Source organism: Anabrus simplex, chromosome 4, assembly GCF_040414725.1.
Source record: "Anabrus simplex isolate iqAnaSimp1 chromosome 4, ASM4041472v1, whole genome shotgun sequence".
NCBI classification, from domain to species: domain Eukaryota; kingdom Metazoa; phylum Arthropoda; class Insecta; order Orthoptera; family Tettigoniidae; genus Anabrus; species Anabrus simplex.
This window is the reverse complement of record NC_090268.1, coordinates 255,104,287-255,116,647: the sequence shown is the minus strand read 5'-3', so window position 1 is coordinate 255,116,647 and position 12,361 is coordinate 255,104,287. Positions and strand designations below refer to the sequence as shown.

The 12,361-nt window shown below is 37.7% G+C and overlaps 1 protein-coding gene across 1 annotated transcript in view; it reads right to left on the bottom strand.

Annotated features, from left to right (window-relative positions):
- Positions 1-345: 345 nt before the first annotated feature.
- Brd7-9 (Bromodomain containing 7/9) overlaps positions 346-12,361 on the bottom strand; it is a 126,824-nt gene continuing 114,808 nt past the window's right edge. Inside the window, exons 10-11 of the mRNA XM_067145504.2 lie at positions 4,480-4,659; positions 346-2,923 (exon numbers count right to left, since the gene is read on the bottom strand). Of these exons, the coding sequence (XP_067001605.2) occupies positions 2,535-2,923; positions 4,480-4,659 (569 nt within the window). The 3' untranslated portion in view covers positions 346-2,534. The remainder of the gene's footprint in view (positions 2,924-4,479; positions 4,660-12,361) is intronic.

Here is a 12,361-nt window from a genome sequence, read left to right as displayed (position 1 = left end):
TACAAAACAATTTGTGGCGAAGCAGAGAGTGTAAGTGCGAAGGAAAGGGAAGCATGGAAGGAAATGGTTCTGCCTGCTAAAATAAGCAAACCTTGCAACGTTTTTATATAATATGTTCCCTTCTCTCATCAAATATATTTATAATACGGTATGTTCGATTATTTTACTTTATCTCTAAAAATATTGTCATGATAATCAAATTTTTATATTTTGGCTTCCTGTTAGCAGCTCTTATATATCGGCCTATTTCGGTATTGTTCACAAACAAGAAAATCTGTTGGCTGTGTGTTTCACATGTATTTCAAAGTACAGAATAAGTTTTGGGGCATTACCCCTTTTAAGAAGTTTCCTGCTTAAGACGTTTTTTTTTTTTCTTTTTTTTTTTTTTTTTTTTTTTGCAGTCCCTTGAAAAACTTCTTAACAGAGTTTCACTGTAATTTATAAAAGATGAACCAAAAAATCATTCATTCATAGACAGCAAATGTGTCTAAGGACAGAGGATTGCAGAAAAGGTAGGGAATGACTTTCAAACCCAGATGAATGAAAATGGATAAGCCTAGAGAAATATTTTCAGAACAGAAACATTAAGCTAATTCTGTCTCCAGTCAGACTTATTAAGATGGGGGCATACGAGGCCAGTTCAAAAACTAACCGAACTTGCTGTTGATGGTTTATTTTCACATCAGTGGTGTAGTGCAAATGGCAAATCTCTATATTATCTCAAAGTCTTGAAACATTTGAGAGAAAATATCAGTAGAAAAAGATCATACTTGTGGGGAAACAACTCCTGGAGCCTCCATCATGGCAACGTATCAGGTCATGTTCTCGCTCTTGATTTACAAATTTTGCAGTCACAAAGACAATTCTACTTGCTCATGTACCCTGCTCACAGCCCTAGTAGACTCTAATCTATGTCTTAAACTGAAATTCATCCTCAAAGACAGACAATTTCAGTCAACTGAAGAGATTAAACTGAAATCGCAAGTGGAGCTGTGTGGATCCCCAAAATTGTCCACCAGCCACCATAACTACTTTCATGAGTGGAAACAGCAATGGGAGCATTATTTTAACAGAGGAGGACAGTACTATGAAGAAGACAAAGCCACTTAAAGAGTTCAAAGTTTAGTTATTTTTCTGAACACGCCCCGTACTGTCAACAGCATAAAAGAAAGAAAAAAAGAAAGAATGGAAGAGGACTGGTTTCTATTCACAAGAAAAATGAGTAGCTGATGCTAATAGACAGTTGATGGTCAGTATCAATATATGGCTTTTTTATACTTAAGTTAAAGATAACAAAGGAAGGAAGGAAGGAAGGAAGGAAGGAAGGAAGGAAGGAAGGAAGGAAGGAAGGAAGGAAGGAAGGAAGGAAGGAAGGAAGTAAAAATAAAAATTAGGTAATTTCTCTAAACTGTACAGGAATAACAATTGATAAATCTTTTACCTACACAGATATTCTAAGTAACACTACAAGAAACTTAAATCATTTATTTCATTCACACAAACACAAGGGGAAGGGAGGCCCCTTTGGCCATCCAATATTTACAATGGAGGTCACTACTTACAATAAATGGGCAATATAATATTTCTTTTATGAACATGGAAATTTTATGAAGAACAGATAAAGATATGAAGACCTCACTTCACAGAGAAATTAAGATCCATTGATCATGCATAATTATTATGTCTAAAAATGCCAGCCAATCTTGTCTTTTATTTCAAATTGTTGACTATGTATGTATACAGATTACAACAGAGTAAAAGGGACTTGAAATGCTCCATCAATGCTAGACTCACATTTATGCTAATTATTACACAGCATGTCCTACTGATTTCATTTGTGAAGTAGAGGAATATTTAACAATACCATGAAAAAGACACTGACAACTATTACAGCCTATGGAAGATGCTATTACCAAATCATTAAATGATAAAACCAGCATAGAAACAGAACTTCATATCATAATTTACAACTACAGAGAATGAACACATCAGCTTTAATGGGGTTCATACCACAATAAATCTCACTGTTTGCATCCACCTCTAAACCCATGAGATTTGGATCTATTTATAACACCCTTACCTCTAACAAAGAACAGGAAGAATGACATCATTACAATCATTAAATATTTCTGATGTAGTCTTTTGGAAGAACGTAAGTACACGGAACATTTCATTTCAGTGATTAATCACCAATTATATCAGAATCTATTCCATTAATTCATACTAAATCATCTGATATCAATGATATGAAAGTTCAGTTCTCGAATAAATTTGCTCAAAATATATCTCAATTTTTATACACTTCATAAAATTCAACTTCCAATCACACAAGTCACTTTGCACAACATAAATTCTGTGGTCTAAAATTTAAAAACAAAATCTTAGTTATGTGTTTCTTGTAAGCACCATGTCATATTGCTACAGTTAACTATTCTTGTGAAAAGGTCAGCAACTGTACAATATAAACATTTCACTGAACAAATTGGCAAGAAATATTTCTTGCTTCAAAGATAACACTAATGTTAAAACAGCACTCAGGACTCTGAGAGTATCTCTTCAATGGTCTTGTCATCTTGTAGGGGGGAATTGCTAATAGTAGGCCCACTTTCTAAGAATTCTCGTAACTCAGATTCAAGATCAGGCACAGGGCCTGCCACACCTTCAGCAGCGGAGTCATCATCTGCCTCTGCCTGAGAAGATGTTCCCTCTACATCAACTTCCTCCCCTGTTTGATCCCCATTTAACATTACCACCACATCACTGCCCTCCACTTCTGAATCAATTACCACTTCTTCACTTGGAGAGCTTGTATCACTTCCTTCTGGCATGATTCCCATTGCCTTCCTGATGGCAGGAACTGATGTCACATGCATGGGCTGCACCTTCTTTGCCATGTCCTTTAGGTTCTCTGTAATCTTCTCAGCTAATCAAATACAAATAAAAACATGTCAATGGGAAGAACAGCAACCATCTGTCTAGGATTCTAGAAATGGATTATATTATAGCTAAGCACAACTGGGAGAGTGCATATAAAACTGAGCTTTCAAATAAAACAAAAAGAAAGTGCAAAATATAACCATTAAAAGGTAGCTTTCTTGGATTCTGTGAAATTATACACATCCCTCTGTATATGTAAACTAGAGCCTACATGTCACTAACTACTGCTGATATAAAAGGCAACTGAAGGTTCAAAGTTGCTCAGTGTTATGAGATATCAGCACAATGGGTGAAGCAAGGAAGCTTAGTGACTTTGAACAAGGAATGGTTATTGGCTGTCACATCAGTAAGCATCAGACAGTACCATTTCTACCCTTCTGAAGTTGACCAAGTCCACTGTCATAGTCATGATTGTGAAGTGGAAATGGGAAGACACAACCACAACAAAACCACAGCCGATTCGCTCATGTGTACTGACCAACCAGGGACAGTTGGGCAATGAACAAAGTGGTACAGAAAAATTGCACGATATTGCGTGAATGACTGCGCACTGCATTTTGGAAGTGAATATTATTACAAGAAATGATTTTCACTATTAACCTTGAACAAGTGTTAAAAGATTTTTTGAAGATAAATTCCACCTTTACAATACTTAAAATTATTTTATTTCTTTTCAGAACAAAAATAGTCGAGATACATATGAATTCCTAAAAAAAATCTCTAAACTACACAGTTCAAAAAAATGAGGGGAACATGTTTTTGAATGTATGCCATGCTCTACAAAACTATACCTGACACCCAGATATAGTACCAACTAAACCTTTATTCTTTACCGTTAAAATATACAAAAGAACATTGAAGGATTCATGTTCATTTTCAGAGCACAAACGGAAAGGTCCAAATAGGGGCAAAAACAAAGCGATAACAGTCCTCCAGGGTGGATTTTCATCACAGTGGGAGAGCTTCAGTATGGTGTATGTCCTCCACGAGCATTTATCACAGCTTGGCGCCTACGTGGCATGCACCGTATAAGTCGACAGAGATCACGTGGCGAAACAGAACGCCCACGAACATATACATTTTAAAAAAAATCATAGGTTCTTCAGTTTTGTAGGTACTGAATCTGAAGCGTGGATTTTATCTTAACATTTCAAAGAGTCTTACGCACACTGACTATCCTGACAAGGAAAGCACATAATAAAAAATATAGTCATCATTTTCTGTCTTTTCTGACAAAGACTTCAACAGAATACTTTGAGCAGAGCATTTTTTGTCATCAATGTACAACAAATGATCTGACATATTTCTTTTCCGTACTCAATGTGGACTGATATTTCTACTGTACTCTCCTAATGGTATGGCATACAAACAAAGGAGAGAAAGGATGCATCAACTCATGTTTCCTACTATAGCATGGCATAATATCAATGGGAGATGTTTGCTGTAAATATACAATTCAACTCCTAAATTATATTTTACCATGGCACTCTTTTCAATGTCTGCGAAATACTGTAGGTACAAGTGAAAAATAAATGAGCTTACCAAGTTGTATCTCACTATCTGAAGGATGTGCCACTTGTGAGAGATGTGGAGGTGGTGGCAAACTAAGTCGATCACTTTGGACTTGTTGTAATTTCTGGAGTAGAGTTGAAGTCTGATCAAGTCGACTTTGCATAGCTTCATCACCTGGGCGGTTATCATCTTTCCCATGCAAGTCTAGTTCTATAAAAAAGTAAAAAAACAAACTGAGAAAAGGAATAATAGAATGGCAAAAATGACGATTGGCTCTGAGGACCTTGCTTTTTGATCAAGCCAAAATACTGAGACTGGTCAAATCTTATCACAGAAAACTCATAATCATATCCTTACCACTCAACAATCTACAACTACGGGCATATTACAACTGCCAGTGAATAAACATAAGAACAAGAAAATAATGTACTCACCTTCCTAAAATTTGTAAGGCAGGATCAATTAGATTGTAATAATACAGAAAAATGAATTGTGAGAAACAAGTCCACACAGTGGGAACAAACAACTGCAATACTAATGGCACAACACAGCTTTGACCATTTGGGAAATAACACTAAGGTTCAAATGATAACAAATATACAAAAGAGTTTCACAATTTTACAATTTTAAAATTGTACAATTTTAGTTTACTTGTAGATACAGGTTATAACAGTAATAATGCCTTAGTCAACTAGGAAAGGATAATTCACAACATAAAATAAATATTTTACTGTTCCATCACTGTTAACCAGAACTGTGACATAAGGGAAACATGCCTGCCATTTACTCAAGAGGCCACAGGTTTCATTCCTGATTCATCTGAGGACTTTGGTACACAACAGTTAATCAAAGAAGTGAGTCCATTGGGAAATCTCTGCATCTATTTTACCTTTCCCAGCTGATTACATGCCTAAGATATCAGTATATTATCTTACTTTTACTGAAAAATATAAAGCTGGACCTGGAAATAGCAACACTTAAAATCAGCACTAGAATATGTTATGAAACTATACTGTTATCAAGTACATAATAGGATCTGATGTGATGTTATAAGTTAACTATACATAAATGCTGCTTAAACCAAATAGAGTGGTGGTGGTGATGATGACAGTGATTATTGTTTTAAGAGGAAGTACAACTAGGCAACCATCCTATATAACATTAATTAGAGAGAAATAATGGAAGGGGTCAGACACTTCAAAAATGAAGGTATCAGCCAGAAAGACAAGGACCATGGAGGGCGTGAAAATGAAAGACTCCCTAAGCCTATATAACACCATCAGGGTCGGAAAAGAACAAGAGTTGACCAAGGGAGGTCGGATAGGATAGATGAAAGTGAAGAGCCTGACACAAGTAAGTGGAAGCAATGCCAGGACAGCAAAGGGTCCTGTGGTCACCAAACCAAGCTCCCAAATTAAGAGCCCCTGAGACCCCTTTTGGTTGCCTCTTATGACAGGTAGGGGATAAAGCTGGTGTTATTCTATGACCCCCCCACCCATAGGGGTAAAAAAAACAAATAGACTTCAGAGTTCCATGCTTGTTAACAAGGTCCATTATTTCCTAATTCTGGGGATAAGCTACTAAAACAGCACTTCACTAATTTTAGTGTTTTTTGAACCCAAGCTTGCTCTGAGCATGGAAATCCTACCACTTAAAGCTACAAACCACGTTTACTACCCTGACCACTCGACTCACACATTTATTGATCTTATAATTGCAAATCAACCCCAGAAAGTCATTAAGCACGGACAGATCCCAGCTCCTGGGATTTCAACTCATTACTTACTGTACTTATGTTACTCTATTCGAGGACTGAAGTATAAAGCACGCTACGTTATTTTAAGAGACATAAAACATATTGAATTAGATGACCTCTGCAATGACGCATTAAACTCAAAAGTTAACAGATTCAGATTAGTGCCGAGCTTGTATGGCAAACATACTCCGGAGAGGCAGGTAAGATTTACCTGCCTCCCTTCGCCCTGGCTGACGACCAAGATAAGATCTGCTATGGCAAGCCATGATCGTTGGTACAGACAATTCAGACAAACATGTGACAAAGATGACTTTGAGCAATACAGGAAACTGAGAAACAAAGTTAAACAGCTAATCAGAAAGAGTAAATGCCACTACTTTCAACAGTTAGCGGGAAATAATAATTTAAACCAAACCTGGAAGAAGCTACGATCTTTGGGCATAGGCAAAGCTGTAGAAGAGCACATTCCCACCATATCTCTAGATACGTTAAATGATTACTTTTCTCAGCCTAAAGTCGGACCAGTTCCATTACCAGCTAATCCCACAAACTCTGCATGCCGTTCGAACGCGACCAGTTCTCTTTCTGCACCGTTAGCGCAAATGTTGTTAAACGTGTGCTGTACTCTATCAATTTCAATGGGACAGTTAATGACGGTATATAAAATTCATTAAAAACATCATCGAGGCTGTACTGCCAATACTTACTCTCATATTCACCTACTGCCTGACCAATGGAGTATTCCCTGCCGTTTGGAAAGACGCACTAGTAAGGCCAATCCCAGAAAACACTACCTTGGATTCTCCATTGGATTACCGCCCTGTGTCCATCCTACCACCCCTCGCAAAAGCACTCAAACGTCTGATTCATGCACAAATCACTGTATACCTGACTCAAAATTCCTTCAATGACCCTTTTCAATCTGGTTTTAAAAAAGGACATAGTACCACGACAGCATTACTGCGAGTTACAGACGACATCAGACATGCAATAGACCAATATGTGACTGCAGCAACACTACTAGACCCAAGCAGCACCTTTGACACAGTTAGCCCTGGGTTACTACTGCTGAAACTCTCAACTTTAATGGACATCTCTTAAATTTTTTAGCTCCTACCTCACTGACCGTCGGCAATGAGTATCAGTGGGAACAATGTACTCAGGATGGCATAAAAAGTCAACAGGTGTCCCGCAGGGGTCTGTTTTGGGCCCACTTTTATTTGTTGTTAGTATGAACGACATAGAGGGCGCACTAAAATATAGCAAGTACCATATCTATGCAGATGATCTTCAGATTTATTATCACTCATATCCACAAGACATAGATGTAGCCAATGACAGAGTAAATTTTGATTTACGATGACTGAATGACTATGCCAAAAATAACAGATTGTTAATAAATCCTACCAAAACTCAGACTATTATATTTGGTACAAAAAAAAAAAAACAAAAAAAAAAAAAAAAACACCAACTTTACTTGTTTAAAAGTAGAAATGTACCCCCAATTATTTTAAATAATACTGTCGTGTCCTATTGTACGTCAGTAAGAAACTTAGGTGTTATAATGACAGACACTAAATTGGACTGAACAAGTGATAAATACATGCCGTAAAGTGCAGAAATCCTTTTTTTCCTCTCAAACACTACTCTACGATATTTCCAGAACATCTTAAAATACAAGTAGTATCCTAATCTTACCAATTCTAGACTAATGCGACACTGTACTTATGGACATATCTCAAGACAGTAACAAGATGCTCGAATGGAGTTTAAACACCTGTATTCAATTTATATTTAAGCTGCGATATGATTCTCACATTTCACCTTATTACAGGGTACACCTGAGTTTAGAGCTCCATACAGAAGGAACAACATGTGAAGACTGCAATGCTCATGAACACGAAGCAAAAAAAAAAAAAGTTCCTCATTTCGTATTCTATCTTGTCTTGTTTTTCCCTGTATGCTCCTCAAGAACCTCATTTAAGCTGCTCGAATCTTATTTTCGTTCCGCTTAGTCAACGTTCAGGCTGCTGAAGCATAGGTCAGTATAGGTTTATAATAGTATGAGTATAAAACTTTTTTGCACTTCATTGGCACATTTTTTTTTTTCTAGGGGCTTTACGCTGCACCGACACAGATAGGTCTTATGGCGATGATGGGTCAGGAAAGGCCTACGAGTTGGAAGGAAGCAGCCGTGGCCTTAATTAAGGTACAGCCCCAGCATTTGCCTGGTATGAAAATGGGAAACCATGGAAAACCATCTTCAGGGCTGCCGACAGTGGGATTCGAACCCACTATCTCCTGGATGCAAGGTCACAGCTGCGCGCCTCTACGAGACGGCCAACATGCCTGGTGGCACATCTTTGTTCCATACAATGTCTCTCACACACTGGTAATAACTTGCAGACTGCTGTATTCCTAAATCAATTTTTCCATCCAAATTTCCATCTTGTGACATCATGCTGTCCAAATATTTAAAATTTTTCACTACTTCAAGAGGTTCATTTCATATTTTTATCACTCCCCTGAATTTTCTGTTACCTCTCGTCATGATCAAAGTCTTGCTTTTCGCAGTACTAGTCGTCATTCCAAAACCTATCTCCTCATTCTATAAATCAACATGTGTCAGTACTCCCTCTTCATTATCTCCCCAAACTACAATGTCATCAGCAAAGAGCATAAATTTACTTGCTCACCCATCATCTTCTTCTTGATATTATATAGAATTCTACCCATGATGATAATGAAGAGTAAGGGAGACAATACACTTCCCTGTCTTAAAAGCCTGTCTCAACTCTGCACCATTCAGTTTGACCCACTTTGGTTCTAACACAGCTTTTGCAATTTTGATACAATGCTATTACCATCTGCACCAATTTTTCCTCTACTCTGTCTCTTATTCATTTATCCAAGATTCTTTCAAGGATCTTAACTTATGAGGTATCAGTGTCACTCTTCTGCAATTTTCACATTGCTTCCTGTCTCCTTTCTTGAAAATTGGTATAATGACCCCTATCGTCCATTCTTTTATCTCCATATCACTCTGAAGAGTCTATGCAATCACTGTAGACCAATGGCTCCTGATACTATTATCATTTCTATAGTGACCTCGTCAGTTCCAGCTGCCTTGCCTCGTTTCATTCTTTTAGTGGCCCACTCAATCTCTGCCATAGACACCTCGTTTTCCTTATCTTCTGTCTGCACTACATCTGGTTCTTCGATTTCTCCTTGTACCGAGGTATTGTGCATGTTATAAAGCTGTTCAAATTATTTTCTGTCCTAACCAGATTTCCATTTTCATCTTCAAGTGCCTTTATGGTATTCAATGGTTTCCTTTTACCTCTGATAACACTATACAGTAGTTTCTTATTGCCTCTGCTGTCTTCCTTCAGTTTCTGAATGAATACATTCCATGCCTTGGTCTTTTCTTCTGTAACTCTTCTTTTAACATCCAGTTTCTTGTTTCGGTATAATTGTTCGAGGTTTCTGATCTTTCCCTCGTCTCTAGTAAGATCTGGTTTATTTTTCTCCCAATCCCTTTCTTTCTGCAAGAGATTTCTTTCCCTGATAGCTGCTCTCACCCTTTCATTTCACCATGGTGTTTCCTTCTCCCTTGTTTTCATATTTGTCTTTCCTCAAACTTCAGTTGCTTTCTTAACCAATGTGTCCCTTAGTCGGGTCCATTCTGCTTCTCCATTTTTCCTTTCACCTCTTGGTAACAGGATTTTTATTCAGTTCTTAAACTCAGCTCTCTTATCTGTATTCTAGAGTTCCCATTCTTTGATTTTTGGCATTTGACTGTTCTGTACTTTTGGCACATAGAAGTTTCTCAGGTCTGCTACTAATAGACTGTGGTCAGTCAAGGCTCTCGCTGGGTATTACTCTGACATCTGTTACCATTCTGCTCCTTTCTTCATCTGAGATGACATAATAAATTCCAGTCTTTTGTAGTCCATCCCAACTGTTTCGTGTTATCTTATGGCTCTGTCTCTTCTTGAACCAACTATTTTTCACCACCAACCCATTCCTCATACAGAAGTCAAGAGATGTTCACCTATATTTCTTCCACCATATCCGTCAGGTCCCATTACTTTCTCATATCCTGTTCTGTCTGTCCCAATCTGTGCATTCAGATCTACTACAATGATTACTCTCTCTTTACTAATAACTTTTTCAAAATCATCAAGAAACTGGTTCTTATCCTCTTGACGACATCCAGTTTGGTACAGGTGTATGCACCTGTACCAAAGTTAGTTTTTCTTTCCCTAAATGCACAGTCACCTTTATTATTCTCTCACTAACATATGAATGTCAGCGACTCCTTCTAGATCTTTACTCATGATGAAACCAACACCATTCTTCATCTCTTTGTCACTTCCGTGCCAATATAGTGTGTACTGTTTTCTTAATTTCTTCATTATTTTCTCTCTCCATTTGGTTTCACTCAGTACCAGTATCATTATTTTCCTCCTTTCCATGAGATCCACTAGTTCTTCACATTTTGCTGTGAGACTGAGCAAGTTCCAATCCGTGTTAGTCTCCTCTGCGATTTTTGCATTTTTGCAAGACCCTGTCTACCATTAGGCCATAAACCATCATCCCTGACATGAGTCTGCTCATGCTGGCATCTTAATTTAGTTGATAAATGTGTTCCGAGGCTCTTATGTGTTTTGAAAGCAATACAAATAAGCTCTTTTACTGGCTTGCTAGGCTTAACGTAATTGAGAATTTTCTTTCGGGGTTTACTCCCTTAGCCTTTGAGGATCCCTCCTCATCCCACAAGGCAGTGGGTTCCATCTATAGGCTACTACCCCCAGAGGAATGGGTTGCCTCCTCAGACAGCTCCACCACACGAATCATATTCTCCGCTTTTGCTGCCGTTGAGGTCTTCACTCGTTACCCTGACCTGGGACCCTTTACCAGATGTTACACACCGGGTCATTGTACTCTGAGACTCACGTAGGCAGGGGCGTCACTCCCTGGGCAGGGCTGCCTCTATGAGTGTCCCTACCTGTTACCTACTTTATATATCTGTTAATTATTTTATATGTTGTGGTTAAGTGTAAGAGAGGGCCTTAAGCCCTAACTTTGCCACGAATAAAGACGAATTACTTACTTACTTACTTACTATTGGCAATAGGTAGTATTGAGATAAACTAATATAGTCCATTGGAAACATCGAGATAAAAGGAAGTTGCACAAATGGGTGGCCACATGCACAGTACAACTTGATTAATTCAAATCTGAAGGGCCCAGAAGAAAATTTGAATTAACCATAAATTCAAACTGATCAATATCACACACTGTACTTACCCAAATATCAAATGCAAAACAATACCAATTTGTTCAGTGGTCCCTCGAGTTGAAATGACAATAAAATATGGTGAAACAATAACAGACCATACAACTGTACATGGTACTTTATCATTTAAAAAAACCCACCCCACACATCAATCATGACACTACAGACATTATTAGCCCTTCATAAACGCTTGTTTAAAAATCTTATAATTTTGCTTTGTTTCTCTGGATGTGTGTCATAAGTGCAAACTCATTATGTTCATTTACTGACAGAAACAGATAATTACTTCCATTTTGTTGTCTCTAGGTAGCAAAGCCCAGTCAATGTCACTAAATCCATCTGCAATTAACGGTGGATATTTTACCAAGTACCCTTATGCTTCACATTCCAACATTCAGGAGCCAGTGGAATGTCTCATTTCATTTGCTGATAACTGTCAATCAACTCCACCTGAAGTTCTGGGTTTAGGTCTTATGAGTGGATTTTTCTGGTTATAAAATTTGAAGAAGACTACTCAAGATTTCAAGTTCATATCCTCAGACAGCCATGAGCTTGAACATTTTCTTAGCTTTACAATAATTACGCCCTACAAATTCCATTTTCAGTACCAACTCAATTCTATACTACTTCTCTCTTCCACACAGGCAGCATTCCATTATCCTTAAACAATCTTTTCTGAAAATATGAGACTTCTAATATAGGGTTACTACACATTCCAAATTATCGTCACCTGGGAATGATAATTTGACAGTTGAAGATTAGTGGTTACATATTTAAAGAACATTGGTTGAAAATAATGTAAATGTGTTAGACTTTTCGACTGTAGTAGAATTAATTCTGGTATCTGGCCGGGC